The sequence below is a fragment of the Neofelis nebulosa genome, chromosome 9 (genome assembly GCF_028018385.1).
Source record: "Neofelis nebulosa isolate mNeoNeb1 chromosome 9, mNeoNeb1.pri, whole genome shotgun sequence".
Classification (NCBI taxonomy): domain Eukaryota; kingdom Metazoa; phylum Chordata; class Mammalia; order Carnivora; family Felidae; genus Neofelis; species Neofelis nebulosa.
The window spans coordinates 136,902,396-136,929,633 of NC_080790.1; the positions used below are offsets into that span (position 1 = coordinate 136,902,396).

Sequence of the window (27,238 nt, forward strand, 5' to 3'; positions counted from 1 at the left end):
CTTGGCTGGGGCACAAGGGCCTTGGCTGTGGCTCTGGGGGTCTGGTCAGGGACCTAAAGCCTGGCAGCTGGATGCCTGTAGGCTGAGTAAGTAAGTAGCTTCTGTCTTCACGAGAAGTTCCTGTGCGTCCCGAGTGCTCACGGTGAACACGGAGTGGCCCTGCTTCTCAGCCACACACCTGTTGGTCAGACCGCGTTGAGAGCGCCCGACGTGGAGGGCCACCCGAGTGGAAGTTAGTGTCCAGTCTTCTCTCGTGCGTGCGGATCCGGGGGCTTCCGGAACAGAATGAGACGCTTTCTGCCATGAATTTTCTGTAAGCGGACTCCAGTCTGTCCAGGTGTGGGAGCTGCAGCGAACCACTCTCCGTGGCTGGCAGCACCCGATGGCCTTGACGGGAAGTGACCAGCAGAGTCTCCAGCTGTTCCCGTTTCTCTAGAGCAGAGGGCTGCAGACTTGTTCTCGAAGGGCGTGGCTGTGCATTCCCACAAAACCTCACTCACAGGAACGGCTGGTGGGATTTGGCCGGTGAGGCTGGAGTCTGCCCGTGCCTATCCTGGGGCGAGTGAGTTCTTGAAAAGAGTGCCTCGGATATCCGTTCTGTTTTGGGTCTTGCAAAGCGATTTAGTGTCTCATGTATATGTAGGAGCCAGCATTCAGCTTCTCAAAGATGAGGGCACTTTGCTCACAGCTGAAAATCTGAATTTGAGATCCAGAGTTGTCTTCTTTCTGACTAATCATCCTGTAAAATCTCTTTCTCCTTTGGAGGTTAAGATTTGGTGAGCGCATGTTAGTTTATGGAACTTTCTGAGCAGAAGAAGGGAACTCCCCGGGGAGAGACGGAGGGTGATGGTGGGCAGACTGGATGTCATGGAACCATGCAGTTGGTGAAGGGCGTGTCAGGAGAGGGTGAGTGTGTGGGGGGCAAGCACTGCCAAGGGTCTGGGACCGTTGCGGGAGCCACAGACAGTCAAGATCTCGAACCTGGAGGAGTACGCACCTTTTGAGTGTCTTTTGCTCAGATGAGAATGACAGAAGAGAAGGAATGAGAGGAAAGGCAAAGAGGTGGATGTGTGTTCCCCTGACGTGGGTCTGTCCTGCCCCAGGAGGAGGTAATCAGAACAAACTGGCCTGGCGCGGGCAGGGCTGATGCCGGCCGGGGTGCCAGCCCGGAAGCAAGCCACCCCTCCCCCCCCCCCCCCCCCCCCGCCTGCCCTCGGGCACCGCTTTCCAGCCCCTCTGGGAGCGGTGCCCTCATAGGGACCTGCCACCAAGCCCACAAATACATAAGCAAATGTAAGCAATAAGAGAGTCCTCTAAATTTTTATTGATTGAATTTTTAAATTGATAATTTAAGCTCTCTCCACACAGTACCAAAATACCTCTTGAAGACAGCAGGCTGTGTTATTTGTAGGTATGAGGACCCGGCTTTAATTTTTTTCCTTCTCCTAGTTTGCATGTTTCGTTTCCCTCCCTAGTCTTCTAAATTGCTGGCACCAGCAGTAATAAATACTGATAAAATCAAAATTGATTTTTACCAGTGGACAGTTTATGCCTAGAGAGACGGCTTATACCTACATAACACAGAAGGGGGAAAAATGAGGAACCTCCAGTGATCCGTGAAAACCTAAACGCTTTCAAACAAATCCCAGGAACAGAATTGCTATCGAAAGATATCAGCGCGGACTTGCAGGCTGTGTTGAGTCAGATATAACTGAATGCAGTGATGGCTCAGAGCTAAATAGCCTTTCAAATTAATTTGAAAACAAACTCGTGTGTGTGTGTGTGCGTGCGTGTGTGTGCGTGTGTGTGTAGCATATGTACCATATGTAAGTAGCTTAACATTTTTCAAATGGTGCCTATATTTTTTGCACTCACAAATCTTTATATTTGCAAACTCAGAATCCATGCCAAAATGCAACAGCGTTTGTCATTTTCAGTCCCTTTCTCTAAAGAACTGGACCATTTACAAGTTTCTGGTTACGGTTTGTGGAATTCTTGGTTTGAAAAGGAAAAAACGAGAGAGATGGGACCTGGGCGTCAGTCACCTTGAACCCTTGAGTAACGCCCCTCTCCCAGCCCTTCTCAGGTGAAGAGGCCGCTGCGCCCCCTGCTGGCGATGGCAGCTCACTGAGGGCGTCTCGCGCGACCTGTGCTCCAGGGCGGCCTCCCCGGCCCCTTTGTGTTGAGTCCGTCCGGCTGGAGGCGGACCGACTCAAACTCTGGAGTTGTCAGAAGCGAGCACTCTGGGGAGCCCTGTCTCGGTTAAGCTTGGGTGTGTTTGCCGCTGGCTGGAAGCGAATGCTTCCAAAGACCAGCGGAAACGGACTCGTATTTAGGAAGCCCCCCCGAACAGTGGACGGATGTCCCTGGTCCCCGTGCACAGATCTGGCGCGGCCTGCGATTACTCTCCGGTACCCGAAGGGCAGCTCGGAGACCACACGTGCCGCACGTAAAGTGGGGTCCCCCAGGGTGGCCCTGGCCTGATTGGATCTGTAGGTGGCTTCCCCCTCCCCTCCCCTCCCCTCCCCTCCCCTCCCCTCCCCTCCCCTCCCCTTTTTGTAGCCTTCCTCAGAGCCGCTTTGATAGGGGCCTTTTGGAGAAAGTTGCCACTGTTGCGACGCTCCCTCCGCGCCGTGCCGAGCGTTGCCGGTACATTCCGCCACTGAGCCGAATCCTCCCGACTGCGGTGACCCAGGGGGCACGGGGGCTCTGTTGTGCACACGAGGAAATGGAACCTCCGGGAGGTTGAGTCGAGCGAGTGCTTAGATCCTCCCATTTGGCACCAAGGGTGCCTCTGAGCGGGTCCCACTCGGAGCAGTCGTGTGTAAGGCCGCTGAGCGAGCTCTCCCTGCCCCGGCCGCTCCGACCGGCCGCGCACCTCGATGTGTTCGCCTCCATAGCTTGTGCGCTCATTCTGAAGACGAAGCGAGCTTCGCCGAGATGCGTTTTATCTTTCCTTTTGAAACTAAACACACTTCAGGCGGTGCAGAAATGCGCGTGTTTCCATTTTCTCATCGCCTGAAGATCTCTGCCTGATGCTCCTGGGGAATGAATTTGGGGGCCGTAGAAAGAACATTGCCAGTCTGTCTCGGCGAGGCAGTGGCGAGGATGCTTTTCTGCGGAGGCTTTACATAACTTGTAAATTAAATGCGGAGCGAGGGCAGTTCATTAAAACTGGCATCCCGGAAGTGGCCCGCCGGGGTTTGAAAACCGCCGAGCTGCCAGGCTCAGACCTCTCCCCGAGTCAGCGCTGCCCTTCTCCGGGAAGTCACGGAAGGGAGCGAGTCACAGCAGACCCTGATCGGGGGGCAGCAGCCCAGAGGCAGGCCCGGAAGGCTGTGAGCGTGCGTCTCCAGCGAGACCCCCAGCCGGCTCACCCCTGCGCCCGAGTCCCATCTGCCGCACCCCTGGTCCACGGGGCTCAGACTCCCCGGGTGTTACCTGGGGTGCACGAGGCCTCCCGCCCCTTGCCGGGGGGGATCCAGACCTCCCTCCGTGGGGGTGTTCAGCTACATCGGTGCCGCTGAAAAACAAGGTTTCGTTTTACTCGTTTTCATTACAGAAACATCTAGGAGACACGAACGCACACGAACGGTTGCGTCTGATAGTTAGAAGGGAACCCGTGGAGGCAGGTGAGACGTGGTCTCGAGTCATACAGTCACTTCCGATGTTTTCCCTAATGGAATTAATTCATCACAGAATGTCTGCATCGACTCTGTAGAAGAGGCAGAAAAAGCCAGCAACCAAAATACAGCTATTACCTAACTTGCCGTAGATATTTGCAATTACGATACCTTGGAATGTTGCCACAATATGGATTGCTTTGATTAAAAGATGTCAGTTGAATAAAACAGTACCCTGGGATAATAGTTTTCTGCTGCTAGATAAATGCTGATGTTTATTTTGAAACCAGGAAACATTGATCCTGTGACAATGCCCTATTAGAATTACTTTATTGTATAGCACAGGGTTGACGTATATTTAATCATTTGGCTAATGGACGTGGGTGCAGGACTGACGGACACTCACTGCATCCTGACGAGCGGCAGGAGCCCAGCCCGGCCTCTGCAGGCCCAGCTGCCGCCCCAGCCTTTCATTTGACTCCCACCCAACGCCTTGGCCGGCCGCAGCCAAACAGGTTGCCTTTGACTTCGCGTTTCCCTTCAGTGCACACCAGCTAGGGTAGACACAGCAGATATCTCAGCACGGCTGAGCATTACGGCTAACAAGGATGCATCGCTTTTTGTGATTTAAAACCGAATGTAGATTAGCATGCATGTTTCTCAACGTCGTCTCCGTGGTTTTCCATGTGATAACGAACAAGGTCTGGTTCTTTTTTGAAGAGCCGGATGCCTGCATTCCCATCTTTCTTTTGTTACCTTAGAAGTAAACTCCACTGAGCTGTTACCCTCTCCCGCGGCATTCATAGAAGGATATTTTTTCCCATTGACTCTTTTACTTGGATTCAAAGGTCAGAATTTATTGTCTGCGATACTGAGACCATGTGTACAAGAGCCGCCCGCTTCCAACAGTCACTCATCTGGCAACCACTTACCCGTTTACCTTCTGTGTGTTCGATACTGTAGGAGATGCGGAGGAAGTTATCAATGGGAGCGATTTGTTTTTGTGTGTTCCGTTTGTAAGCAGCCTCGGTAAGGTGCTGCAAGCTTCTGTATACACGCAAGACGGCAAAATGCATTTGGCTCTCGTTTCTGCGGCTCGCATTTCCTTTCTTAAAGAATTTATAAACTGCTGCCATTTGAAACTTCCTCTGAGAAACTCAGAGTGGTCTGTTTAAAGGTCCCCCTCACCTTCCCCTCTCCTCTGTGAGCAAAGAGTCATTTCGATGGCACATGCCGTCCCTGGTCTGCCTTACGTCTTTCTCTCCGCAGTATGTGGCGTGTGTTTTTGCCCTGACTTCGACGTACAGGAACGTCTTGGGAATCGAGTATTTTAAGCGACGTCTTAGAATGCTTTCGTGTTCTTAACGTTTCTTTTCTGTATTTTAAGTTGTTATTTCCTGTTTTGACATAGAATCCATTTTAAAAGTTTGTGCAGGAAAGGCCTCTTTCCCATCGTACATTTTGGTTATCTGATATGTAATAAATTCATGGTTTTATGGCTGACTTTACGTTTCCCGGAGGGAAGGAGATGTATTTCTGCAGTGCCCTGATCGAAGGAGCCATTCACAGCATGTTCTTACATGTTCCGTGTCAGCCTGATGAGACCTGTCCGGCCAAGGCATAAACTTTTGTACTAGCTGTCTCCGTATTCTGTTCAATAAATTCTGTGCTCTGAATATATTTAAAGGATGCTTCAGTGTAAAATTATTTTGAATGGATGGCTTAAGAGCATTCGGATATGCTTTAGAGAACACACTAGAGCCCGTCGCTTTATTCTTTCACCGACTCTTAGGAACATTAAATCCGTGTAAATGGAAAATCATAGATACTTTGCGTGACGGGAGCCGACTTAAGGGGTGACTTAGGTCAACTTCCTCATTTTACTGATGAGGAAACTGGTCCAGGGAGACTCAGTATGGGGGCCAGGCACGCATTCCTGCACTTTCCTGGGGGAGCGGGGTGGGGGGCATTTGTCACTGATTGTATATACAGAGTCCTGGCTGGTGTAGATGGCTTCCAAGTCTGCGAGGTGGGGCGACTTCTGTCTTTCACAGTGGTGGACGGTTCTCCATCTGACAGTATTTTTAAGACGCTAACGAGGACATTTTAACTTCTCTCGGGAGAGTGACACACGCAGACTGTAAGACTTCACGCAAGTCCAAAAGATACCACAGAGTCCCCCCTGAGGCCCAAACCCACTGCCCTTCTCCAGAGACTCCTGGAGTTTCCAGTTTCTTGTTTGACTCTTTCCAGAGATCGCCCCTGCCCGTGTGTCCGTGTGCACATACCCTGTGCGTTCTTACACACAGCACACACTACCCGCCCTGCCGTGTCTGTTGCTTTTTGACTTTGTCATCTGTTCGACATCATTTCGTGTCCACACGCATTTTCTTAACGGCTCTCTCGTTTCCCTCTGTGATGTGCCTGGAATTAACTTACTTGGCCAGCCCTCTGTGGAGGTGCCCTTAAGTAGTTTCTAGTCTTGCTGCTACAAACACGGCTATGGCATCACCCCTTTGCGTGAGCAAGAGTAGCTTGGGACGGGTCTGGAAGAGGAACGTTTGAGTCAGAGGGGGCTCGCATTTTAAAGTCTGTGACTTCCACGTCGTCTTCCAAGGAGGATGCACCGGCTCGTGGTCCCGGCACTGCCCGCCTCCCCGCGTGCTCCACCAGCACGTCGCGATGTCTGATGTTTCGATCCTTGCTCGTCTGGAAAAGGCACACGGTTTCTTAGTTTCGGTCCACATTTCTTTGCACGAGGCTGAGCTGCCTCTCCTATGTGTAAAGGCCCTTTGAACACGCTCGTGAAGATCTGGGATGGTGGAAATTCAAAGGAAGTAAAGGCTTACCGTGCAAAGGGCCAGTCGTAGAAGAGCAAAAATGAAGATTCTAAAGGCGTACATGTGTGAGTGTGGAAGCAGAAACGTACAGTATTTTACTAATGGGAAAATCACTTGCGGCAGAGTGCATAGGAACGGATTGGGCAGCGGGAGATAATCCTTTATTGCCAACTAATGGAGCTCCCATTTGTGACCTCTCCTAGCGGCGTCACAGTTGTGTTAGTCTAAATGAGCATCTCTCCCTGCTTCCCAGGGGTCCTTTTCACACATGGCACAGATGAGGCACATTTCAGCAGCCCAGACCGTGGGCGGTCCCGTAAGGGGCTCAAAACGGTGGTCACCCTTAGACGGTTAGATCCAGGCTGTGGCAGAGAGGTGTGTTCCAGCCAACGGTCGCAGGAGCCGTTCTGGCATTCTCTCTCTCACTAGTATCCCATCCCATCACTAGTGCGTCAGGAGACACATCTGCCACGGGGGAAGTTGCCAGGGTCCTGGGATGGGAGAGACCCAGCCAACCCCCCAGAAACGGAAACCCCCCCCCCCCCGGGAGGTGCGCTTAGAGCCGAGGCTTGTCCGAGTCCGAGTAGAACTTCTGTTTCTGTGTTCTTAGCAGCGTTTGACAAGCAAAATCACTTCAAAGAAGAAAAGCAAAAACTTGGAGAAACACAATATTCGTGTTATGGACTTTTTGAAAAATGTGCCTTTAATGCTACTGCAAAAATGTTAGGAAAATGTGTATAGAAAGCAGGAGGCTTTTTAAAGTCAAGGCAAGACCCATTGTTATATTTCAACCTCCCTCCCCCCACCCCCCCTGCAGTCACATTGCCCAAGGTCCTAAATGTGACTCCCAAGCACAGAAAGCATTTTCTGTTCGTAATGATAAAACCATCAAAGAGGAGGGGCTGGCAGCTCAGGGCTGGTGCTTTGGGCATTTTCTCCGGTGTTTCCCTCAGTCTCAGACACTGAGGATGAGTCTGATTTGTACAAACGCAACGGCTGTCCCCCCCCTCCCCCCACCAGCTCAGAGCCCGGAACCTGCTTCGGATGCTGTGTCTCCCTCCTCCTCTGCCCCTCCCCCGCTTGCACTCTGTCTCCGTCTCTCAAACATAAATAAACGTTAAAAGACATTTTTTTAAAGTCTGCTTCTTGGTTTGTCTCTCCCTCCCTCCCCACCCTCTGCTCATTGGTTTTGTTTCTTCAGTTCGACGTGGGAGTGAAATCCTGTGGTATTTGTCTTTCTCTGCCATTCTGCTTGGCATTATACTCTCTAGCTCCATCCCTGTCATTGGACCTGGCGCGATTCCCTTCTTTTTTATGGGTGCGTAGTGTTCCCTCGTTTTACACCACATCTCCCTTACCCCTTCATCAGTCAGCACACACTTGGGCTGTTTTCGTGACTTGGTGCTTGTAGACGCCGCGGCTGTGAACACAGGGGAGCACGTACCTCTTTGAATCAGTGTCTTGGTAAATACCCAGTAGTGGGATTGCTGGAGCACAGGGTCGTTCTGGTTTTAACTTTCTGAGCAACCCGCCTACTTGCCAGAGCGGCTGCACCCGGTGTGGGTCCCACTTCTCCACACCCTCACCGACACCTGTCGTTCCTTGTGCTCCCGAGTCTAGCCATTCTGCCAGGTGTGAGGTGACAGCTCATCATGGGTTTGGCTTGCATCTCCCCGGTGATGCGTGATGCTGAGCATCTTTTCACGCGTCGTGCGTTTCGCGGTGCTCTTACCTTGTACCAAAGCCCGTCCCGTGTATAGTGTCGCATGCAAAGCGGTTCTCACAGGCTCACAACGAAAGCCGGTAACCCTCATGGCCCTGCTTCCCGCTTGTCCAGGCAGCAATCTTATTAGCATTTGTATTTCTTTTCTTTTTAACTTTTTTTTTAATGTATGTTTATTTTTGAGACAGAGAGAGACAGAGCATGAGCGGGGGAGGGGCAGAGAGAGAGGGAGACACAGAATCCGAAGCAGGCTCCAGGCCCCGAGCTGTCAGCACCGAGCCCGACGCGGGGCTCGAACTCACCGACCACGAGATCACGACCTGAGCTGAAGTCAGACGCTCAACTGACTGAGCCACCCAGGCGCCCCTAGCATTTGTATGTCTTAATCATGTGGCTATATTACTTTTTCTTGAGTTTTCCTTCTAAGGAAGGTAAGGATTAGTTCCAATATAACCTTTCTCTCCACCCCCATCTGAAACACAGTCTCTTTCCCTCTCTCTCATAGTGTTATGTCACAGTTTTTGGCTCTGTTGGTATCCTTTTGCTTGATAAAGATTTAAATATTGTTCACAGCAAGGTATTGTCTGTTCTACGATTATATTTCCCATTTACTTATTTATTTATTTGCTTATACTTTATTTATTTATTTAATTTAAATCCACATTAGCTAACATATAGTGTAGTAATGGATTCAGGAGTAGAATTTAGTGGTTCATCCCTTCCATATGACAGCCAGTGCTCCTCCCAACAAGAGCCCTCCTGAATGCCCATCCCCCGTCTAGCCCATCCCCCCACCCACCTTCCCTCCGGCACCCCTCAGTTTTTTCTCTGTGTTTAAAAGTCTCTTATGGGGGCGCCTGGGTGGCTTAGTCGGTTAGGCGCCCGACTTCGGCTCAGGTCATGATCTCTCTGACCCTCCCCCGTTCATGCTCTGTCTCTCTCTGTCTCAAAAATAAATAAACGTTAAAAAAATACAAGTAAAAGTCTCTTACGGTTTGCCTCCCTCTCTGTTTTTATCTTATTTTCCCTTCCCTTCCCCTGTGTTCATCTGTTGTGTTTCTTAAATTCCACATATGAGTAAAATCCTATGATACTTGTCTGTGGCTGGCTGACTTATTTCACTTAGCATAATACACTCTAGTACCATCCACATTGCTGCAAATGGCAAGATTTCATCCTTTTTGATCACCAAGTAGTCTTCCATTGTATGTATAAACCACATCTTCTTTATCTGTTCATCAGTCGATGGCCATTTGGGCTCTTTCCATAATCTCGCTATTGTCGATAGTATTTTTTTATGTTTGTTTATTTATTTATTTATTTTGAGAGGGAGAGAGAGAGCAGGGGAGGGGTAGAGAGAGAAGGAGAGAGAAAATGCCAAGCAGGCTCCGAGCTGTCAGCACAGAGCCCAGTGCGGGGCTCGATCTCATGAACTGTGAGATCATGACCTGAGCCGAAACCAAGAGTCGGAAGCTTAACCAACTGAGCCACCTAGGTGCCCCCATATTTCCCTTTTATATATAACCTTTATCCCCCTTCCCAAGTTACTAAATCCCAGTGTTTTGTTTGCTTAGTTTCCTTCCTTCCTTCCTTCCTTCCTTCCTTCCTTCCTTCCTTCCTTCCTTCCTCTCCCTCTCTCTCTTTCTCTCTCTCTGTCTCTTTCTCTCTCTCTCTTCATCTCTCTCTTTCTTTCTTTCTCTCTCTCTTTTCCTTCCTTCCTTCCTTCCTTCCTTCCTTCCTTCCTTCCTTCCTTCCTCTCCCTCTCTCTTTTTCTGTCTCTTTCTCTCTCTCTCTCTGTCTCTCTCTCTCTTTGTCTCTCTCTTTCTTTCTTTCTCTCTCTCTCTCTTCCTTCCTTCCTTTCTCTATGCCCAGTGTGGAGACCAATATGGGGCTTAAACTCACAACCCTGAGGTAAAGACCTGAGCTGAGATCAAGAGTTAAACACTTAACCGACTGAGCCACCCAGGCACCTCTTAGTTTCTTTTCTTTCTTTCTTTTTTTTTAATGTTTATTTATTATTGAGAGACAGAGAGACACAGAGCATGAGCAGGGGAGGGTTAGACAGAGGGGAGAGACACAGAATCCGAAGCAGGCTCCAGGCTCTGAGCTGTCAGCACAGAGCCGGATGCGGGGCTCGAACTCACAAACTGCGAGATCATGACCTGAGCCAAAGTCGATTGCCCAACCGACTGAGCCACCCAGGCGCCCCTCTTAGCTTCTTATATATCTTTATAATTAATTCAGCCCCAGACTCTGACAGAAGTGTAAGAGCATTCACATGTCAGGTACTGTGTAATTTTTTTTTTAATGTTTATTTCTGAGAGAGAGCACAAGCAGGGGAGAGGCAGAGAGAGGGAAAGAGAGACAGAATCTGAAGTAGGCTTCAGGATCTAAGCTGTCAGCACAGAGCCCGATGTGGGGCTTGAACACATGAACTGTGACATCATGACTTGAGCCAAAGTCAGATGCTTAATCAACTGAGCCACCCAGGTGCCCAGGTACTCTGTGATTTTTATGTATTTTCTCAGAAAAGTCCCGCCTGGAGCCCTCCATTCTCTTGCTGCTCTCTGGACTGATTGGTCTCTAGACCTGCTGCACAGCTCTCATCCCAGGAAGGCCCTTCCTTCACCGTCATCTTCCTTTGTTCTCTTTTGGGTTGATCCCGCTTTCCAGATCTCTAGCTTCCTCTTTCTTGTTTTACATCCTCATTGTGGTGGAGCACATCCTTAAGCTGGTTTCTGAGAAAGGAGTATGGGAGATAACTTTTCTGAGAACTTTACATATCTGAAAATGGTCCATTCTGCCCTCACACTTGAGTGATAGTTGTACTGGGTATAAAAATCAAGGTCAGAAATCATTTGGAGGGTTTTGAGAACGTTGTTTGCTGATTGCCGGCTTCCAATGTTGCCCTTAAGAAGTCTAATACCATTTTAACTCCTGATCCATTTTTTTTTTTTTCATTTCTGGGGAAATTATTCAACTTTAATTTCCAACTTTCTCTTGATTTTTATTTGCTATTGTATTTATAATTTTCAAGAGTCTTTCCTTTCTAATTACTATTGTTTGCTTATAACAGCCTGCTCTTGCTAGATATATGTGTTCTTTTCACTGAGGATATTACAGTTACTTTTTTCTTGTTCTGTGAATAAGAGGGACTAGATAATGGCGATGGTCTTTAAAAGGTTAGCATTGTTTTCACTGAGGGTGGTATAGTTCTTTTTGTTGTTGTCCTGTCCCCTGCATTATCAGCTTCATACTAGTCACTTTGGACTAGGTTTTATTCTCTGCCATTTTGGAGGCTTTCCTTAAATGTCTGGTGATCCTTGACTGTCCTTTAACATATTTACGAGTTAAACACCAAAAGGCTGATGGGAAGCTGCATTTATGTAGGTGGGCTTTGCCGAATGGTAGGTATCCATGCAGGCTTACTGGGCAGGGACCTCACAGATACCTCCCCGGGGAACTTCTGGCTCTGGAATCTTCCTGTCTCCTGCCTGGCAGCAGAAGACTGACCTCTCAAGGAAAAAAAACAAACAAACAAACAAACAAACTGTGAAACCCAACAGTTTAATTTGTAGAGTTTTATTTGCTACCTCTGCTGTTAGCATGACATCTTGCCCTGGAGAATCTCTAAGTCCAGACATCCCCTGATAACGCTTCAGGTTTCATACAGGGGTTAGGAAGAGAATCTGGGGCTAGACCTCCTTTGTAGACTTTGAAATAGTCCTGTTTTCAGCCCCAGGGCTCTTTTGCTTCTGAGGTTCCTTGGGCCACCACTTGCTAAGACTTTGGGGGCACGAGTGGACTTGCTTCTGACCCCTCCCCCTCAACTGGCCTGGCAGCCCACCTTTTCTCTGCTCTCTGTCACCTGCTGTCAATATGTTGCCCATCAGACCTCCAGACTCCAGAAGGTTGCTGCCATCTCTTGTTGACTGTGTTCTCTTCTCCTTTTCCATGTGTCCCTGTGATCTTGTGCCTTTTTGTTCTCTTTCTGTAATTTATTGGGATTTCAGAAGGAGGTAGATGTGAACGTATGTGTTCTGCCTGGCCCATGTTGGGTGCTCAGTACGTACATGCAGTTCTTAATAAACTGACGGTTGATTTTTTTTTTTTATGTTTATTTTTGAGACAGAAAGAGAGAGAGCAGGGGAGGGGCAGAGAGAGAGGGAGAGAGAGAATCCTCTGACAGTGCAGAGCCTGATGTGGGGTTCGAACTCACGAATCTGTGAGATCATGACCTGAGCCAAAGTTGGGCACTTAACAGACTGAGCCACCCAGGTGCTCCCTGACAGTTGATTTTAACAGAAGTAATGACCACCTAAGGTTTTTTTATTAATTACTATTCTCCTGGGGGATTAAAAAAATACCAAGTGTAGGAGTGAGAGTAGGGGGTTATTAATAACCCTTAGGAAGTAAATACAACATCACTTGAAGAAGACCCATCCTCACTGAGGTTTTTGTTGAAAGCCATTCCTCTTAGAATGTGTCCCTGCTTCCTCTTGAAGCTCTCACCAGGAATGGTCTCTCCACACGTCTCAGCTCATTCTCCTGGCGAGGGAACTGAACCAGGGGCTCCACAGCTAAGGGTGGAGAGTCTTAGGTGCCTGCATGATGCTGAGCATCTGTGACATCTCTGTGACTATGTGTGAGACCTGAGGGGGGCTCCCAGGGGACCCCATCCCATGTCAGGCTGTGTGGCCCCCCCTATTCTGGGATAGCAGTTGGCCCCACCTGGCTAGGAAAAAACAGATTTCCTCAAATTTGCAGTTCTGGGCTCTTATTTACTTATTTATATTATTTATTTTTAAAATTTTTTTAATGTTTTTATCTTAGAGAGAGAGAGCAGAGGAGAGGGGCAGAAGGAAAGAGGGAGAGAATCTCACGCAGGCTCTGTGCTCAGCTTGAAGGCCGACATGGGGCTCAATCCCACGACCCTGGGATCATGACCTGAGCCGAAATCAAGAGTCAGATGCTCAACCGAATGAGCCTCCCATGTGCCTTCTCTGCCCATCTTATTAAAAAAATATAGCAACATGAAAATTCAGAACCAGATTTAGGGGATGTGGTTCTTTGGTTTGGAGCCTCCAATCAGCACCCAGAGCGTTGATTCATTCAACGAGTGTTTACTGAGCTCCTACTATGTGCCCACGCACCTTCCCCGCCCTGGGCACGTGGTGGGGGGACCAGACAGACAAGGGCCTGCTATTCTAAACGAGAGAGGCCGACAAGAACTAAGGAAACAAAGCAAAGGCTCCTTACAGTGAAGGGTAAGGCGGTAGGACATTCCAGGCAGTGGGAGGGGTGAGAAGACCCTGACAGGTGGGGGCCCAGGTCGGCCCTGGGCCCTCACGTCCACCCAGCGGGGTGTGTGGGAGGAGGAAACCGGTCACTTAGGACCCTCCGGCGCGGATTACAGGTCTCCAGCTGCTGCCAAGGTCCCCCCCCCCGCCCCCCCCCCCCCCCGCAGTGAAGCAGAACCTGCTCCCGGCCGCCGATGGCGATGGCCGGGAGGCGGCCTGGGCCGCGGCCCCGATGCGGCCCTGATGCGCTTCTCTGCCTCCTCTGCGTCAGGAGCCGCCACCCCCGCCCTGCCCCCTGCAGCCTCCCTCTCGCCTGAGTCACCCAGGCCCCCCGAGACCGGCCGAGTGCGGGCGGCAGAGCCCGCGTCACTGTGAGCTGCTCTTTCCCAGGCCGGTAGCACCGCTGGGAGATTAAACACATTCGCTTAGAGAAGGCAAAGAAATAGCTTCTTCTGATAACCAGCATCTGGTAGTTAATGGGCCTCTGAGAGCTGTATACAATTTAAACTTTTTATTAAAAAAAAAAAAAAAAGCTCATTTACTCTCCTGGGAGCTTGCGCTATGAAATTATAAACTGCATGGGTTTTTTTTTTCCCCCCTTTTAAACGTGACTGAACATAGAATGGAGAACATTAATTTTGTGTTGTTTTGTTTTGAGCTAGAACTATAGGTTTTACTTTCCCCTCCGTTGATTAAAGCCATCCTGGGTTCTATGTGGAGGGTATTATAAGGAGCCAAGGAAGGAGCCAGAAGGCTGGCGTCTGTGGGCTCCTCCCCAGCCCCCTCGGGCCGCCCGGATGACCCCTCCTTATTTCAGCCCAGAGTCTGGGAAGCACGGCCTCTTGCCCAGGAGAAAAGGCCTGTGGTCTTTCTCTCCGGCCATGATATTTTCTACCAGTATCAGCCACTCCAGAACCAAGCGGCCCTGGGAGAGAGGGCAGCTCAGTCCAGTCCAGAGAGCCTCCCGTTAGAAGTGGCTCATGCTGTGCCCCACAGAGCAGCTCTGACTTGCTTTCCCCCGAATACAGTCAAGGAATCCCACCCCTGTGAGGGACTGGAACCCCGGAAGGACACCCTAAGACAGAGACTTAGCCCTCGGGTTCTGGGGAGCAGCTGGGCAAGGCCCCTTCTCCGGTCTGTGCCTTCAGCATCCCCCCGCCCCGAGCAAGATACAGTCACCCACCCCTCACCTAGCCTGTTGCCCGCCCCCCCCCCCCACCTCCCCACCATGAGGGACGCTATGCCTGGCGTGTGTCTGTGGCCCCTTCGCAGGTCTTGGTGTGGGGATGAAGCAGGACCGTCAACGTTTGTTTACTCGGCTGTATTTACTGAGGTCGCTAGCACGTGGCAGGCACTGCCGAAGCTGCTGGAAAAGACGGCAGAGACCGACTCAGTCCCCTCCCCATTCCCACGGAGCTCACAGCTGCGGTAGAGGAGGCAGAGAATAAACATGAATGCAAGAGGTCATTTCTGACGGTGATCCGTACGCATTATAAGGAAGAGACGGCATGATGGAACAGAGGCCGCTGTTCGGGGTTACTGATGGTTGGCCTCCCTAAGGAGGCCAGAAAAAGCCTAGGAGACTTTTTTTTTTCTAGGAGACTAGAAAAAGCCAAGCTTCTGAGGATGGAGGTGGGGGTGGGGGGGTGGGGAGGGAAAGAGAAACGGCAATGACACATGCAAAGGCCCTGGGGTAGGGCACGGTTTATTGTGATCGAGAGACAGAAGGAAGGCCCGTGCAGCCAGGATGTGGGGATGCACAGCCAGACCTTGCGGACATCAGTGACCGAGGAACTGGGACTTTATTCTGAGTGCGCTGGAAGCTCCTGGAGAGTTTTTAACAGGGCAGGGCGGTAGCCTGAACCAAAGTAGCATGACAGAGAGCCAGAGTTCACCTCCACTGATTTTATTCTCTTTCACACATTCTCTGGGAGACACTCACTTCGCTTCCTTTCTTTAGAACCATAATCCCCTTGGTTGACTTTAATAACCAGCAGGAACATTTTTCAGGCTGTTTAATTTTATTAAAAGATTCAAATTTGATGATAAATGGTGTCATGGTTGCCTCAAGCCTCGGATACAAGACTTGCTCAGCCATGGACACATTATCGTCACCCACCCCCCTCCCCACGGGGAACCGCACCCCCCCACCCCGAGGCAGTCTGAGACCGTAAATAATCTTAATTACTTTTTGTACTTCGGTAAATACACCAGGAACTCTCCTAGCTTTGCGAGACCTACAGAGAATATTAACTTGGTGGGGTTCTTTTCTTTTGTATTTTTGTTGTTGCTGTTGTTGTTGTTGAAGAAGAATGGGTAGATAAGTCACAGCAATTTCAGCGGGCTAATGGAACCCCACACAATCTCACGGAAGACAGGGGCTTGCTCTGAAAGCATCATTAGCCTCACAGACAATTGTTGTTCAAGATCTGTGATAAGAGCCAGAGATAGGAATGGGGGGGGGGGGGGGAGGAAAGAGGGGGCCTATCACAGGCACAGCGTCCGGAAACCCTTGAGCCCACCAGGATGCTAGTTAATTTCGCAGTAGACAGAGGAGGCCCTGGGAACACAGGCGGGGGCCTTGTGTCCTCCCCCCACCTTGATGACAGCCCCCCCCCCCCCCCCAGGCGGAGGAGGACATCACGCGGCGAGCAGGCTGCCTCCTTCTCCAGAAGTTGCCACGTAGCCCGGTGACCCTGACCTCTCCCTGGGATGGTCCCCAAAACACACTCGGAGGTTCCTCTCCCTCCTTGTCAGTTAAGCACAGGGAGCCTTGAGAACAGAGGACGCCTGTGCGGGGCTAATTACAGAGCAGGCCGGTGTTACCGCGATCATTAGCATTAATTACTCTCAAAGGCTGGAAACCGGGTTCCTCCAAAGACCTGCCCCCCAGCAGCCGGCCTGGTGCGGGCGCGGGAGGCGCTCTTCTGGGCCCCGGGGAGCGCTGGCCCCGGAGGGCTGCGCAGTGCGGCCGGCTCGAGGCCCCGGCTGGCCAGCAGTCAGAGCCGAGGCGCCCCCAAGGAGACCGGCCCTCCTCCGGAAAGCCGCGACGTACCCGAAAGCCCGAAGCAGCATCTTGAATTCACGGCTGCGGTTTGAGTTTGTCTCGCTAAATTCGGATTCATCGTCTTTAGACGACAAGCCGCGGGCCCGGCCGAGCAGCCCCGGCCCCGTGCGGAATGTCGCTCCCGGTCCCCCCAAAAGGCCGAGGACGGAGTGGGACAAGGGGTGCTTGTCCTCCACCCGCCCGGGAAACCCCGGAGCGAGCGCTCAGAAACGCGGGGCGCCTGACGCGGGCCGCGCCCAGGTTCGTGGTCAGCGCTCGCGTCGAATTGCCCGCCGTGGTGGCCTCGGCTTTGCAGGTGCGCCTGGATTCGGGGTGCTCAGCTCCCCGCCCCCGGGGGGGGGGGGGGGGGGGCAGCGGGGCCGCGTCGCTCTCCACGGCGGAGACACAGCCGAGCGGGGGACGGGCACCTCCTCACCGATGGATGGAGGGGTCTGCGCCCTGAGGGAGTCCGCCGGGGCGGCGAGGGGCCAGAGGAGCGGCCTGCAGGTCACACGTTAATTTCATAGCCACTCGAGGAGGGCCAGCCCTAGAGCAAGGGGCAGGGCGGGGAGAGGGGCCGCTCGGGGACATGGCCCCGCGCCCCTGAGGTCGGGCTTCCGCAGCAGGGGCCCGGACACCCCGTCGCAGAGCACCAGGGGCGCCTGGTAGGACGTGGGGCGCTTCTCCGGGGAGTCGGGACTCGACCCGTCCGTGGGCCTTTGTCCAATGAAGAGCAGGCTTTGCCCGAGGGGGTCTAGCTCCATCTTGAAAAGCTCGTACTCCACGTGGGGGAGCCTGATGCCCAGCGGCAGGCACCCGTTGGTGGCTGTGACGTCCCGCTCGGTCCCCAAGGACCAGGTCCCCGGGCCCCCGCAGCTGCTCGGCTCGGAGAAGTTGAGCATGGCCGTGGTGACCTGGTCCATGGGAGTCACCCGGGCCCGCGTGACCTGAAACACCAGCTCGGTGCCCCCGAGGACCTTGTTGGACGGCGTGCCCCTGGTGTAACGGCCGGCTGCGTAGACGGTGAAGGTGGGCTGACGGCAGGCGGGGTCCGAGAAATGGTGGTAATACCCTTCCCAGGAGCGGTTGTGCCCGTGGAAGGTGAAGAGCCTGGTGAGGAACAGCACAGCGGGGCGCACCTCGCACCCGGGGCTGACCCAGCGGCCGCCCAGGCGCAGGGGCAGGGCCACCTGGGGGGGCAGCACGGGCGGGTGGTGCTCGTTGGAGCCGGCGATGAGGCTGCACGCGGGGCAGGGGCGAGCGTGGTGCTGGCAGAAGGCAAGGAGAACGGTGAGTGTCCGACGTGGACGGGGCGTCGGGGCGCACCCTGCACCGGGGCATCGCGGGCCCCGCCCGTTACTCCCTGCCTCCCGTGCCAATGGCCACTTTGCCCTCCTCGGACCTCCGTAAGCTCCGCCCCCTCCTGGGCCTCTGCACCTGCTGCCCTCCCCCCCCCCCCCCCCCCCCCCCCCCCCGGTGTTGGCCTGGCTGGCTGCTCCTTGTCCCCCCGAGTCTCTCGGCTCCGGGAGGCCTTAGCGACACTTTTCCAGATGGCACACCTCTTCTCTCCACCCCTCCCCCTCCCTTCGCTGGATGGTAGGTCCCGAGAGCCCGGAGGCCCCGCGGCTACTCTGTTCCCAGCTCCCTGCACAGGGCCGGGCTCACAGCAGCCACATAACGCGTGGGTGAATGAGCCAGAAAGAGTGGAGGTGCCTTATGCCCTGGGATTTGGAGGTTTCCTGTCCCACACCCCGCCTGCTTGGTCCTGAGATTCGGCCATTGGAGTTTGTGGCCTTTCTCCTGGCTCACTGTTAACCCCCTCCCGCCCCCTGTCACTTTTAGGAGCTTCCTAAGTGCCAGGCGTTGTGCAGGGCCCAGCTCGGGCAACCGCCACGTGTTCTGGCCGAAGCTGCTGGAGCTCCGGGAGCCCACGGCCCAGCCCGGACGTGGCGGAGACGGGCTGGACCGTGCCGTCTGGAGCCTCTTCCCCGTCCCTTCCAGACTGAAAACTTCACCCTCCTCGGAGCCACACCCTCTCCACCTCGGAGTGGAGAAGAGGCGCTCTTTTTGCTTCAAAAACGTCCCCCCGGGAAGGTGGGCATCGTTCTCTCCCTCCCTTAGAAAGCACATGTGGCGACAGGGAGGCAGGGCCACGAAAATACTCCTGCCCGTTGCTCAGAGTCTCACCGAGGAGACCGTGGAACAGAGACGGTCCCTGCTTTACAGAGTCCCCGAGCTGGGCTTGCAGTAAAACCCGTCAACAGGAAACGGATGCCAAATCCACGTGTGGGGAAGGACTCAGGCTGCATTTTGGAGGAAAGAGGCTCAGTTGAGGCCAAAAAGGAACCAGATATAGACATCTTGGTGTGGGGTTTTTTGTGCATTTGTTTTCATTTTGTTTTGTTTTGTTTTGGAAGGGAGCTGTTGCCCAGAATTTGATCCAGAGCATCATTCTCAAAGGTAAATGCCCTGGGAGCGACCGCTTGTCAAAGCAAGGCTTGACACTGGGGACTGGCAGACATCCCAGGAGGGAACCTCAGGCCAGGGGCACGGGCAGGACAGGCCAGGGAAAAGAGGGGGCACTTTGAGAGCCCAGCTGGGAAGTCAGCTCCATTTTTTTTTTTTTTTTTTCTCTTGCAAACACACACACACACAATTTCCACAGATTGCTGCTGGGTGAGTTTTATGCCACACAAGCGGCATTCGGGAGTTCTCGTTTAGAAAGAAAATATTGGATGATTAAGAACAGGGGTTTTTGTGTTTGTTTTTAGTTTTTTGCTTTTTTCGTTTTCAGATCTGCCACATGAGCAGCTTTTATTTTATTTTATTTTTTTAAATTTTTTTTTTAACGTTTATTTTATTTTTGAGACAGAGAGAGACAGAGCACGAACGGGGGAGGGGCAGAGAGAGAGGGAGACACAGAATTGGAAGCGGGCTCCGGGCTCCGAGCCGTCAGCCCAGAGCCCAGAGCGGGGCTCGAACTCACGGACCGTGAGATCGTGACCTGAGCTGAAGTCAGACGCTTAACCGACCGAGCCACCCAGGCGCCCCTAGCAGCTTTTATTATTTGTGTCTGTGATGGACCTCAACTTGCCTCGATTTCCATAATATGGAAACCTGCATTATTTTTGGCTTGGGGGATGTTGACGTGAGGGCAGAGGACGGGAAGGCACTTTGAAATGCCAGCGAATGGCTGCAGAAATGTGACGGACAGAAATGAGCAAGCTGGGTATTTAGCTGCCGGGCCGGTTAATTGGAACGCTGGCTGATAAGGGTCGAATTTAGGCGTTTTAACCCACATTCGGACTGTTGTCACACTGATGGGGATTGACAGGGCAGGATGCATTACATCAAAATAACACCAGGGCTGTTCTCTCCCCCCCCCCCCCCTTCCCCCGCTCCCTTCAGATCTTCTGCAGACAGGACACCGGGGATGCTGTTTGGTAATTTGGGGCAACTGGTGTTCTGCATAACAAATCGAGAGGTAGTGAGCCTTTCAGGTGGGAGAGGAGAGAGGAGAGAGAACAGGCATTTCCTTCTCTGCTGCGCTTGAAGGGGAAGAAAAATGAAAAACCTTTGTGGCGTCATCCTGCAGAGGTCTGGAGTGGCACGTGTTAATACACAAGGCCCCAGCCAGCAGAATTCACGCTTGTGCGGAAGCCAAACTCTTACTGGTTCAAACCTGTTACATAAAGTTATCTCTCAAACAGCACATAACAGTTTCTAATTAACCCCCAGAGGTGACAGCAGGCTTAGATGATTTTGGTCGAGTGTTGGCTGATTGATTAGGATTCTACATCCAGGCAATGAATTTGGGGATCAAATTGGTTTTAAATTAACTTCTAAAAATGTTATGTTTACCATCTGGTTTGGGTCCTGGGCAAAGCTTGGGCCCCAGAGAGCATAAGGTAACGACTAATTCGTTCCTTGGGGGTTTATCTGCTTGCCTGTGCCCACATTCCTGATCTGTTTCTCAGTCACCGTTCAGGTTGTATTGGCCACGCTGGCTGGTCAGGCAGCAGGACGGCAGGAGTCTGCGGCCCCAGAGTCCTGCCTGGGGAGACCTGAAAATTGTCATCTTCTGTGCCCCGGGGGTCCGTCCTCTCTGTATTCAGAGCCATTTGCCCTCCTGATGAGGTAGTGGGCACCAGTAATCACCCCACTGCCAGAGCCTTCTCCTCTCTAAGTAGGATTAACGTCAGACCAGCCTAGAACATTGGCTGCCAAAAAGGGAATAATTTTGAGATCACGAAAAGAACTCGGGCTGATTTTCTGATTATGAGAACTTCTCACGCTTCTCTGCTGTCCGGATCCTGGCTTCGGAGGAGGTGGTGGGAGAGGAGAGGAGGGCAGCTGGGCTCATCCCTAGTGCCCTCCTTTGGGGTACTTTGGCAAGCAGCTGCTCCCAGAGATGAGACATTGCCCGTCTGCTTTCGTTCCGTGAGTGTTGAGTACACAGTAGGCACTCAACACATGCTGAATGATGCGAGCATTGCCTAAGAGCTCAGAGAGCACTTGGTGGCGGACCTCCTGAACTCATCCATCCAATCTATTTGTTCCCAGTTTGGGTTTTTTTTTTTTTAAATGCTTATTTATTTATTTTGAGAGACAGAGAGTGGGTATGTAGGAGTGGGGAGAGGCAGAGGGAGAGGGGGAGACAGAGAGAATCTCAAGCAGGTTCCGAGCTGTCAGCGCAGAACCTGACACGGGGCTCGATCTCATGAAGCGTGAGATCATGGCCTGAGCCAAAATCAAGAGTCGGTCGCTTAACTGACTGAGCCACCCAGGCGGCCCTGTTCTCACTTTTGAAAGATATTCCTTGGGGACCTTGTACTGACATTCTCACCATGGCATCCTACCTTGACTTCGCTTTCAATAAACCCTAATAAAAGTGAACTTTTCTGTAATTGTGAGTGTAGGCAGCAAACCCCTGTACCCCGGGACCTCTGACTTTGTTGCCGGCCTCCTGGTAACCGTGTTGCAGATCCTGGGAACATCGTTTACACCCAATTAGGGAGAATAAAGAATTCGCGTTCTTAGTATTCCCGTGTTACAAATTAGTGCTTTAAGGCTTGGGCAACTATTTTAGTAGAATCGGTTTCTGTTTAAATTCTTTTGTATTTTGTTTTATGCTTCTACAAACACTTTTCTGAGGAGGGGTCCTTAGGCCTCACCAGCCCCGCTGGAGAAGTCACGAGCCTCCCCGCGCCTTGCTGGCCAGGCTCTGCGTTCCGTGCCGAGAGTCCATTCTGCGAATGAAACTCAGATTCTTTCTGCCCGTGTGCTCAGCAGGCAAGAAAGGGCGACCGGGATCTGCCCCAAACGGGGGCGGTTTGTTTGTGGCCGCTTCATTTAAAAATGTGCGTTAAGCACCTCGAGCGAAATTCACGCTAGAGTTGGGGCGGGGGAGGCGGGTCTCACGGGGCAGGTCCCTCGGTACTGCCATTTCCTGCCCAGAGTGGGGGTGGGGGTGGGGGGGGTGGGGGTCCACGGGCCATCTGGGAGCAGAACCCCAGGCAGAACCCCAGGCCCCACCCCGGACCCACAGAACCTGACGTTCTGCATTCAGACCTGAGGTTCTGCATTCTCAGAAGGTGCCCAGACGATGCCGTCTCAAGTCGGCGTCGTGAGAACAGTCAGCCTCAGAACGGCTGCTGCCCCTGACTTGAGTATGAACGTCTCTGGCTCTAGGCCAACAGGGAGGTCCACGCCGAGCTTCAGAGCGCTGCCCTCCCCAGGCTGTGCGGCTGAGCAGCAGAGCCCTGGAGAAGGGCTGACCTCTCCCTGGTTCCTTCACTAGCATTTAGTGGCCCCGACGGTTCGCCAGACCCTGGGCCACGTGTGGCGACACTGGAGAGTGGGACCCCACCCTTGCGGAACGTCTACTTCTTTCTAGAGGAGGAGGAGGCGGGTAACAAGTAAACCCTGTAGCCCAGGGCAAGCTGAGCGCTGGCAAGTGCGCAGAGTGGGGATTGGAGGGCACATCTGATCTGAGAGCTGAGAGAGGCCTGCCCAAGCCCACATGGCCAGCAGGGCAGAAGGGGACCCTCTGGGGCCCGCAAGAAGGATGTCAGGAGGGTCCGACACAGACAGGCTGAAGAGCGGATCTTTTGGAAGAAGCCAGCCCCGTAAAGACCCGAGTAAAGGTGTCTCAGGCAGAGGGAGCAGCATGTGCAGATGTCCTGAGGCACGCAGGCCAGAGTGGGGGTGCGGAGAGGGTCCTGGGCAGGGACCGGACCATAGAGGCCCTGCTGGGTTGGGGCTCAGTGCCCGCCCTTCCGGGGCCCCGGACTCACCAGGGCGCTCTGAAGCGGGCGCTGGTAGCCCGTGGGCCGGTAGTGCCTCCTTTCCACTGGGTCGGTGTGGACGTCCCCCAGGTACAGCTCGTCCACCAGCCGGGGCCCGGCCCGGGGCTGCAGCTGCACGCGGCGCTGTGTGCGGACCAGGCTGAGCTCGTGCATGGTGAAGCCCAGCGCCCCCGTGCAGTCCCGCTTGGCCCGGGCGCTCAGCAGCTCGTACAGCGCCCCGGGCAGCCAGGCCCGGGCCGGGGGCAGCCGCTGGGCACAGTCCTGGCCCGCCCAGGTCTGGCTGAGGCTCCTGGTGACGTCGAGCAGCGCGCGGCGGCTGTGGAAGACGATGCCCACCTCGTGCAGGTGGTAGTCGGCCTCGGTGGCACCCCGGGTGACCCAGGAGGCCCGGCGCAGGCGGACCTTGCCCTTGATGAGCAAGGAGTGGGCGGGCTCCCGGCAGAAGGGGTCCCTGTAGTAGAACTGGTAGCCTCGGAAGAGACGGTTGGGGTAGAAGGTGTAGGAACGGGTGAGGAACTCGGGCCCCGGGCGCACCTCGCAGCTGTCGGACAGAGACGGGGTCGGACAGAGCCGTGAGAACCAGCGCGTTGAGCCGAGCGCCTCCCTCTGGGCTGGGCTCCTGCAGCCTCAGTTTCCCTGCGTGGTCTCAGCCCCACCCTGGAGCCCAGCGGCCCCGCCACGTCGTGCCCTGCGGCCTCCTTCAGCGGACACCCTCCCTTGCGGCACGGGTCCCGGTGGGTCCTGTGGATCCCTACTGGCCCAAGAAGCGTGCCGGCCTTGCAGCCAGAGGACCCGGGCTCCAATCTCATTTCCGTCCCTCGGTGGCTGCGGGGAATGCCCCGCTGCTTCCTCTGTGACGTGGAGGCATCAGACTCACCGTCAGGGCCTCCGGGAAGCCTGAAGCACGGTGACAGTGCCTGGGGGGGGGGGGTGCTTGGGAAACAGAGGTTCCCTTGCGGCATTTGGGGAGCCCTGTGCTGTGAGCTGCAGGAGGCAGTGGCCTGTCCGTCCTTCCCCCACTGGGTCCCCGGCACCTGGCCCGGAGCCTGGCACCCCACGGCCCCTCCCTGGGGCCTCACTCAGTGAATCGTGACCGATGGGCACTTACATTCGGTCTCCCCTTCGCTAGGTTGAGTCCCCTGACCGAGTGTGATCCGTGTCTGTGGCACGTTTGTCGGTCTAAACCAGGGGTCACCAAACTTTTTCTGTAAAGGGTCAGATAATAAATATTTGTGGGTTTTGTGTGTGTGTCTGTGGGGGGGGGGGGGGGCCAGGCGGTCTCTAGAGCGAAAGCAGCCAGAGACCATAAGGAAACGGGGTCGGGGAGGAGGCATGATCGTGTGCCGGTAAAACTTTGTTCACCAAGAACAGGGGGTGGCCGTCCCCCGGGGCTCTTCTGCTGGTGGTGAAAACTAGCACGGGGTGGGCTTGAGCACAGAGGGCACCCAAATGGCTCCTAGACCCACCGCCGCACCCTGGATTCGCGGTTCAGACTTTGCTGCGGAGGGTTCAGATGGGGCGGACGTTGGATGAGTTCCGGGGGGAACGAAAGAGCAGGCAGGTACCCCCTTCGCATGGCTCGCACGATCTATACTCTTATTTTTGCAAGAGTTTTCAGACCAAGGCTGATGGCGCAAAGGAAGCGTGTTCTTACCCAGCACGCAAACAGTTCCCTTTTCCTTTCTTTCAGTCTTTCTGATTACATGAAGGAGAAAGTCCCTGTTGGAGCTAACGTGTCTTTAACGCCAACCTCCCTTTTCTCCCAGAGAGAACAGACTCTGAGGCAGGCGACGAATCCAGTGAGAATTTAATTATGTTGTCTTGTTTTCATTGACTTTCTTTTTACAGTTGCCTCCTATTTATGGCAGGTGGCTGTGCTCTCCCTATCCACAGTGAGATTACGCTTCCGTTAAAAATAATTATAGTGCGTGGTAAATGTGTGCAGTTTACTGTATACCAATTATACCTCAATAAAGCTGTAAAAAGAAATGAATATATTTAGGTAAACAAAAGCAAGCTGGTTTAAAGAAAAATGGTAAGGAGATGCCAGTACAGGAGGTAGTTAAAAACAGAGAGGGGTGACTCATCCACCTGAGCGTGGGCCACAGCCCTGTCCTCACCTGCATCCCAGACGGGGCCGGAGGTGGGAGATTTGCCTAATGGGGTGCAGCAGGCCACAGCGGATACCTCAGTGGTTCCCGGACTCTGTATTGTTCCCTGCACTGCCCCCAGGAAGCAGCAAAGCCTGTCCAGAGGGCACGAAGAGGAACTTTCTAGGAAGAAAGTTCTAGAACTTTCTGGAAGAACTGTCCTGGAATGCCGTTGTCTCAGGGCAGAAGCAGCCTGCAACCAGTTCTGACATTCCCCACACCCCAGTCCTATCTCAGGGTGACCCGGGCCAGTGGCGCCTGGACCTCACCTGGGTCTTGGAGTCGGGGCCGGGGCAGAGCCTGGGAGTGCATCCAAAGTGGCTTTACAGAGCTCATGTCCCCTCCCTCCACCCAGAGTGCTAACAGATGTTTGGCCGTCGGGTTTCTCCCTGACCCCACGAGGTGCATGGGGGACGTGGAGAGTCCAGTCCCTGACCCCGGAGCAGGACTGGCTCAAAAAGGGATGGCGGGGGGAGGCAGGGATGTATTAGGTGGGGAGGAGGCCACTGCCTTCTCCCTCACCCAGGAGGGAGGACTGCAGAGTTCACGCCCCACTGATGAGGGCGGAGCACAAAGCCGGTTGCCCCAGAGCAGCAGACAGGGCCTCTGAAACGCCAGGCGAGACGGTCAAGGTAGAGAATTCAACAGACCCTCGGGACGCCTGGGCCCTCTCTCGCCTGCTGCTTCCTGCCTCAGGACTCTCAGCTGAATCTTACCACCTCTGAGAAGCCTCCCTGACCACTCTCAAGAGAGCCCTCCCAGATCACTGGCTATCACATCCTTGGTCTCGTCTCCTTCGTTACACAGCTTAGTGCCGTCTCACGTTTACGTCACTGATTTCTGTGTTAGCCGTGTTCAGGCTTGTTCCCGCCGTGGCTCCCCCAGACCTCGCGCGTAGGTGGCACTCGGTGAGGACTGCCTACCAGGCGCTCACGTGGATTTCACTCACGCTGGGACGTGATGCCCAGCACGGCCCTGCCTACCAGGTTTGCTCTGTGGAGGGGGGCGGGCAAAGCCATGCGTTTGACAGCTGGTGAGCCTCTCGGACCACTGGACGAGCCGTGCTGCGTGGACGCTGAGGCTCAGGGAGGGTGAGGTCTCCCTGCCAGGGGCCTGCGATCAGGGAAAAATCTCAGGGTCTTACCCAGTGGAGACCCAGGGCCCATCGAGGCGTGGGGGCAGCAGTGCCGTGACGGGTGCTCTGTTGGGCAGGGGCCGTTGGCAGCGAGGCTCCCAGTGTAGGTGGCTGTCCCCTCCCGTCCCAGTCGCCTCTGCCGTGTGGGCTGCAAAGCAGACGGACATGGGTTAGTGGTCCCGACTCCCTGCAGAGACTCTGCCCGCCCTGCCCGCCTCCCCAACCCATCCTGGGCCACAGCAGAGAGCCAGGCACAGTCTGGCTTTGGCCTCTCCCCAGGGTGCCCAGCTCCCCCTCAGCCGCACCCAAATCAGGGTGCCTAGAATCGGCCTCTGGACCCATCGTCTCCTGCATCTCAGACGTGACCGCCATGGAGTACTAGCCTCCTGGAGGGGGATTACCCCAGGTCCCAGTGCTGGAAAGTCTCTGAGAGTTGCTGCGACACACCAGACTCCCAGGAGCCCAGATCTTCCAAAGACGGGCGCCGCCCGGTCCACCGAAGAGCCCAGGTTCTCCTTGACCTCTGCCCCACGGAGCAGGCCAGAACGGCCACCTGCCTGTCGAGACCACTCGCACAACGGGCCCTCCTTGGTGGGGCCCGTGTGTCGTCCGTCTGGGCGTCACGGGCCCCCCCGCCGGCACCTGGCACATAGCGGGCGTGCGCAGGCCTGTGGCGGGTGCCCGGGCTGATGCGTCCGGCTGACGGCGGGGCCGGGGAAGAATCGGAGGCCCAGGCAGGACGGCCGTGAGCCGCGGGGGCCTCAGATCCTCCCGAGGGACCCCCACATGTGCTCATCTTATGGAGACAAGCCAGGCTTGGCCACGGGGCTGTTCAAAATCCCTCCTGCTTGCTGTCCTGAGGCGAGCGCCCCGGGGCCTTCAGCTGCTGAAGGGCAGCGGTTTCTCCAGAAACCGTCATCTCCACTCAGAGGGCCGGGCTTGACACAACGCAGATGGCGGGATGTGTGGGAAGCTGGGCGGTGAGCAGCGTCCAACTATTACGGCAACGGGCCGTGTCCGGGGGCGGCCGGCCTCGACCCGCTGGCCGGCTCCCGCGGCAGGGCTTTCCAGCGGCACTTCCTCCCACCGAGCCTGGGGCCCACGCGATGGGGG

General features: G+C 54.2%; 1 protein-coding gene across 1 annotated transcript; it reads right to left on the reverse strand.

The window, feature by feature from the left end:
* Nucleotides 1-16,911: 16,911 nt before the first annotated feature.
* Nucleotides 16,912-26,380, reverse strand: APCDD1L (APC down-regulated 1 like). The gene is made up of 3 exons (XM_058686077.1): nt 26,135-26,380; nt 22,829-23,381; nt 16,912-17,800 (listed from the first exon to the last, which is right to left on the reverse strand). The coding sequence occupies exons 1-3, from the start codon at nt 26,290-26,292 to the stop codon at nt 17,054-17,056; spliced, it is 1,458 nt and encodes a 485-aa protein (XP_058542060.1). The 5' UTR covers nt 26,293-26,380; the 3' UTR covers nt 16,912-17,053.
* Nucleotides 26,381-27,238: the final 858 nt, after the last annotated feature.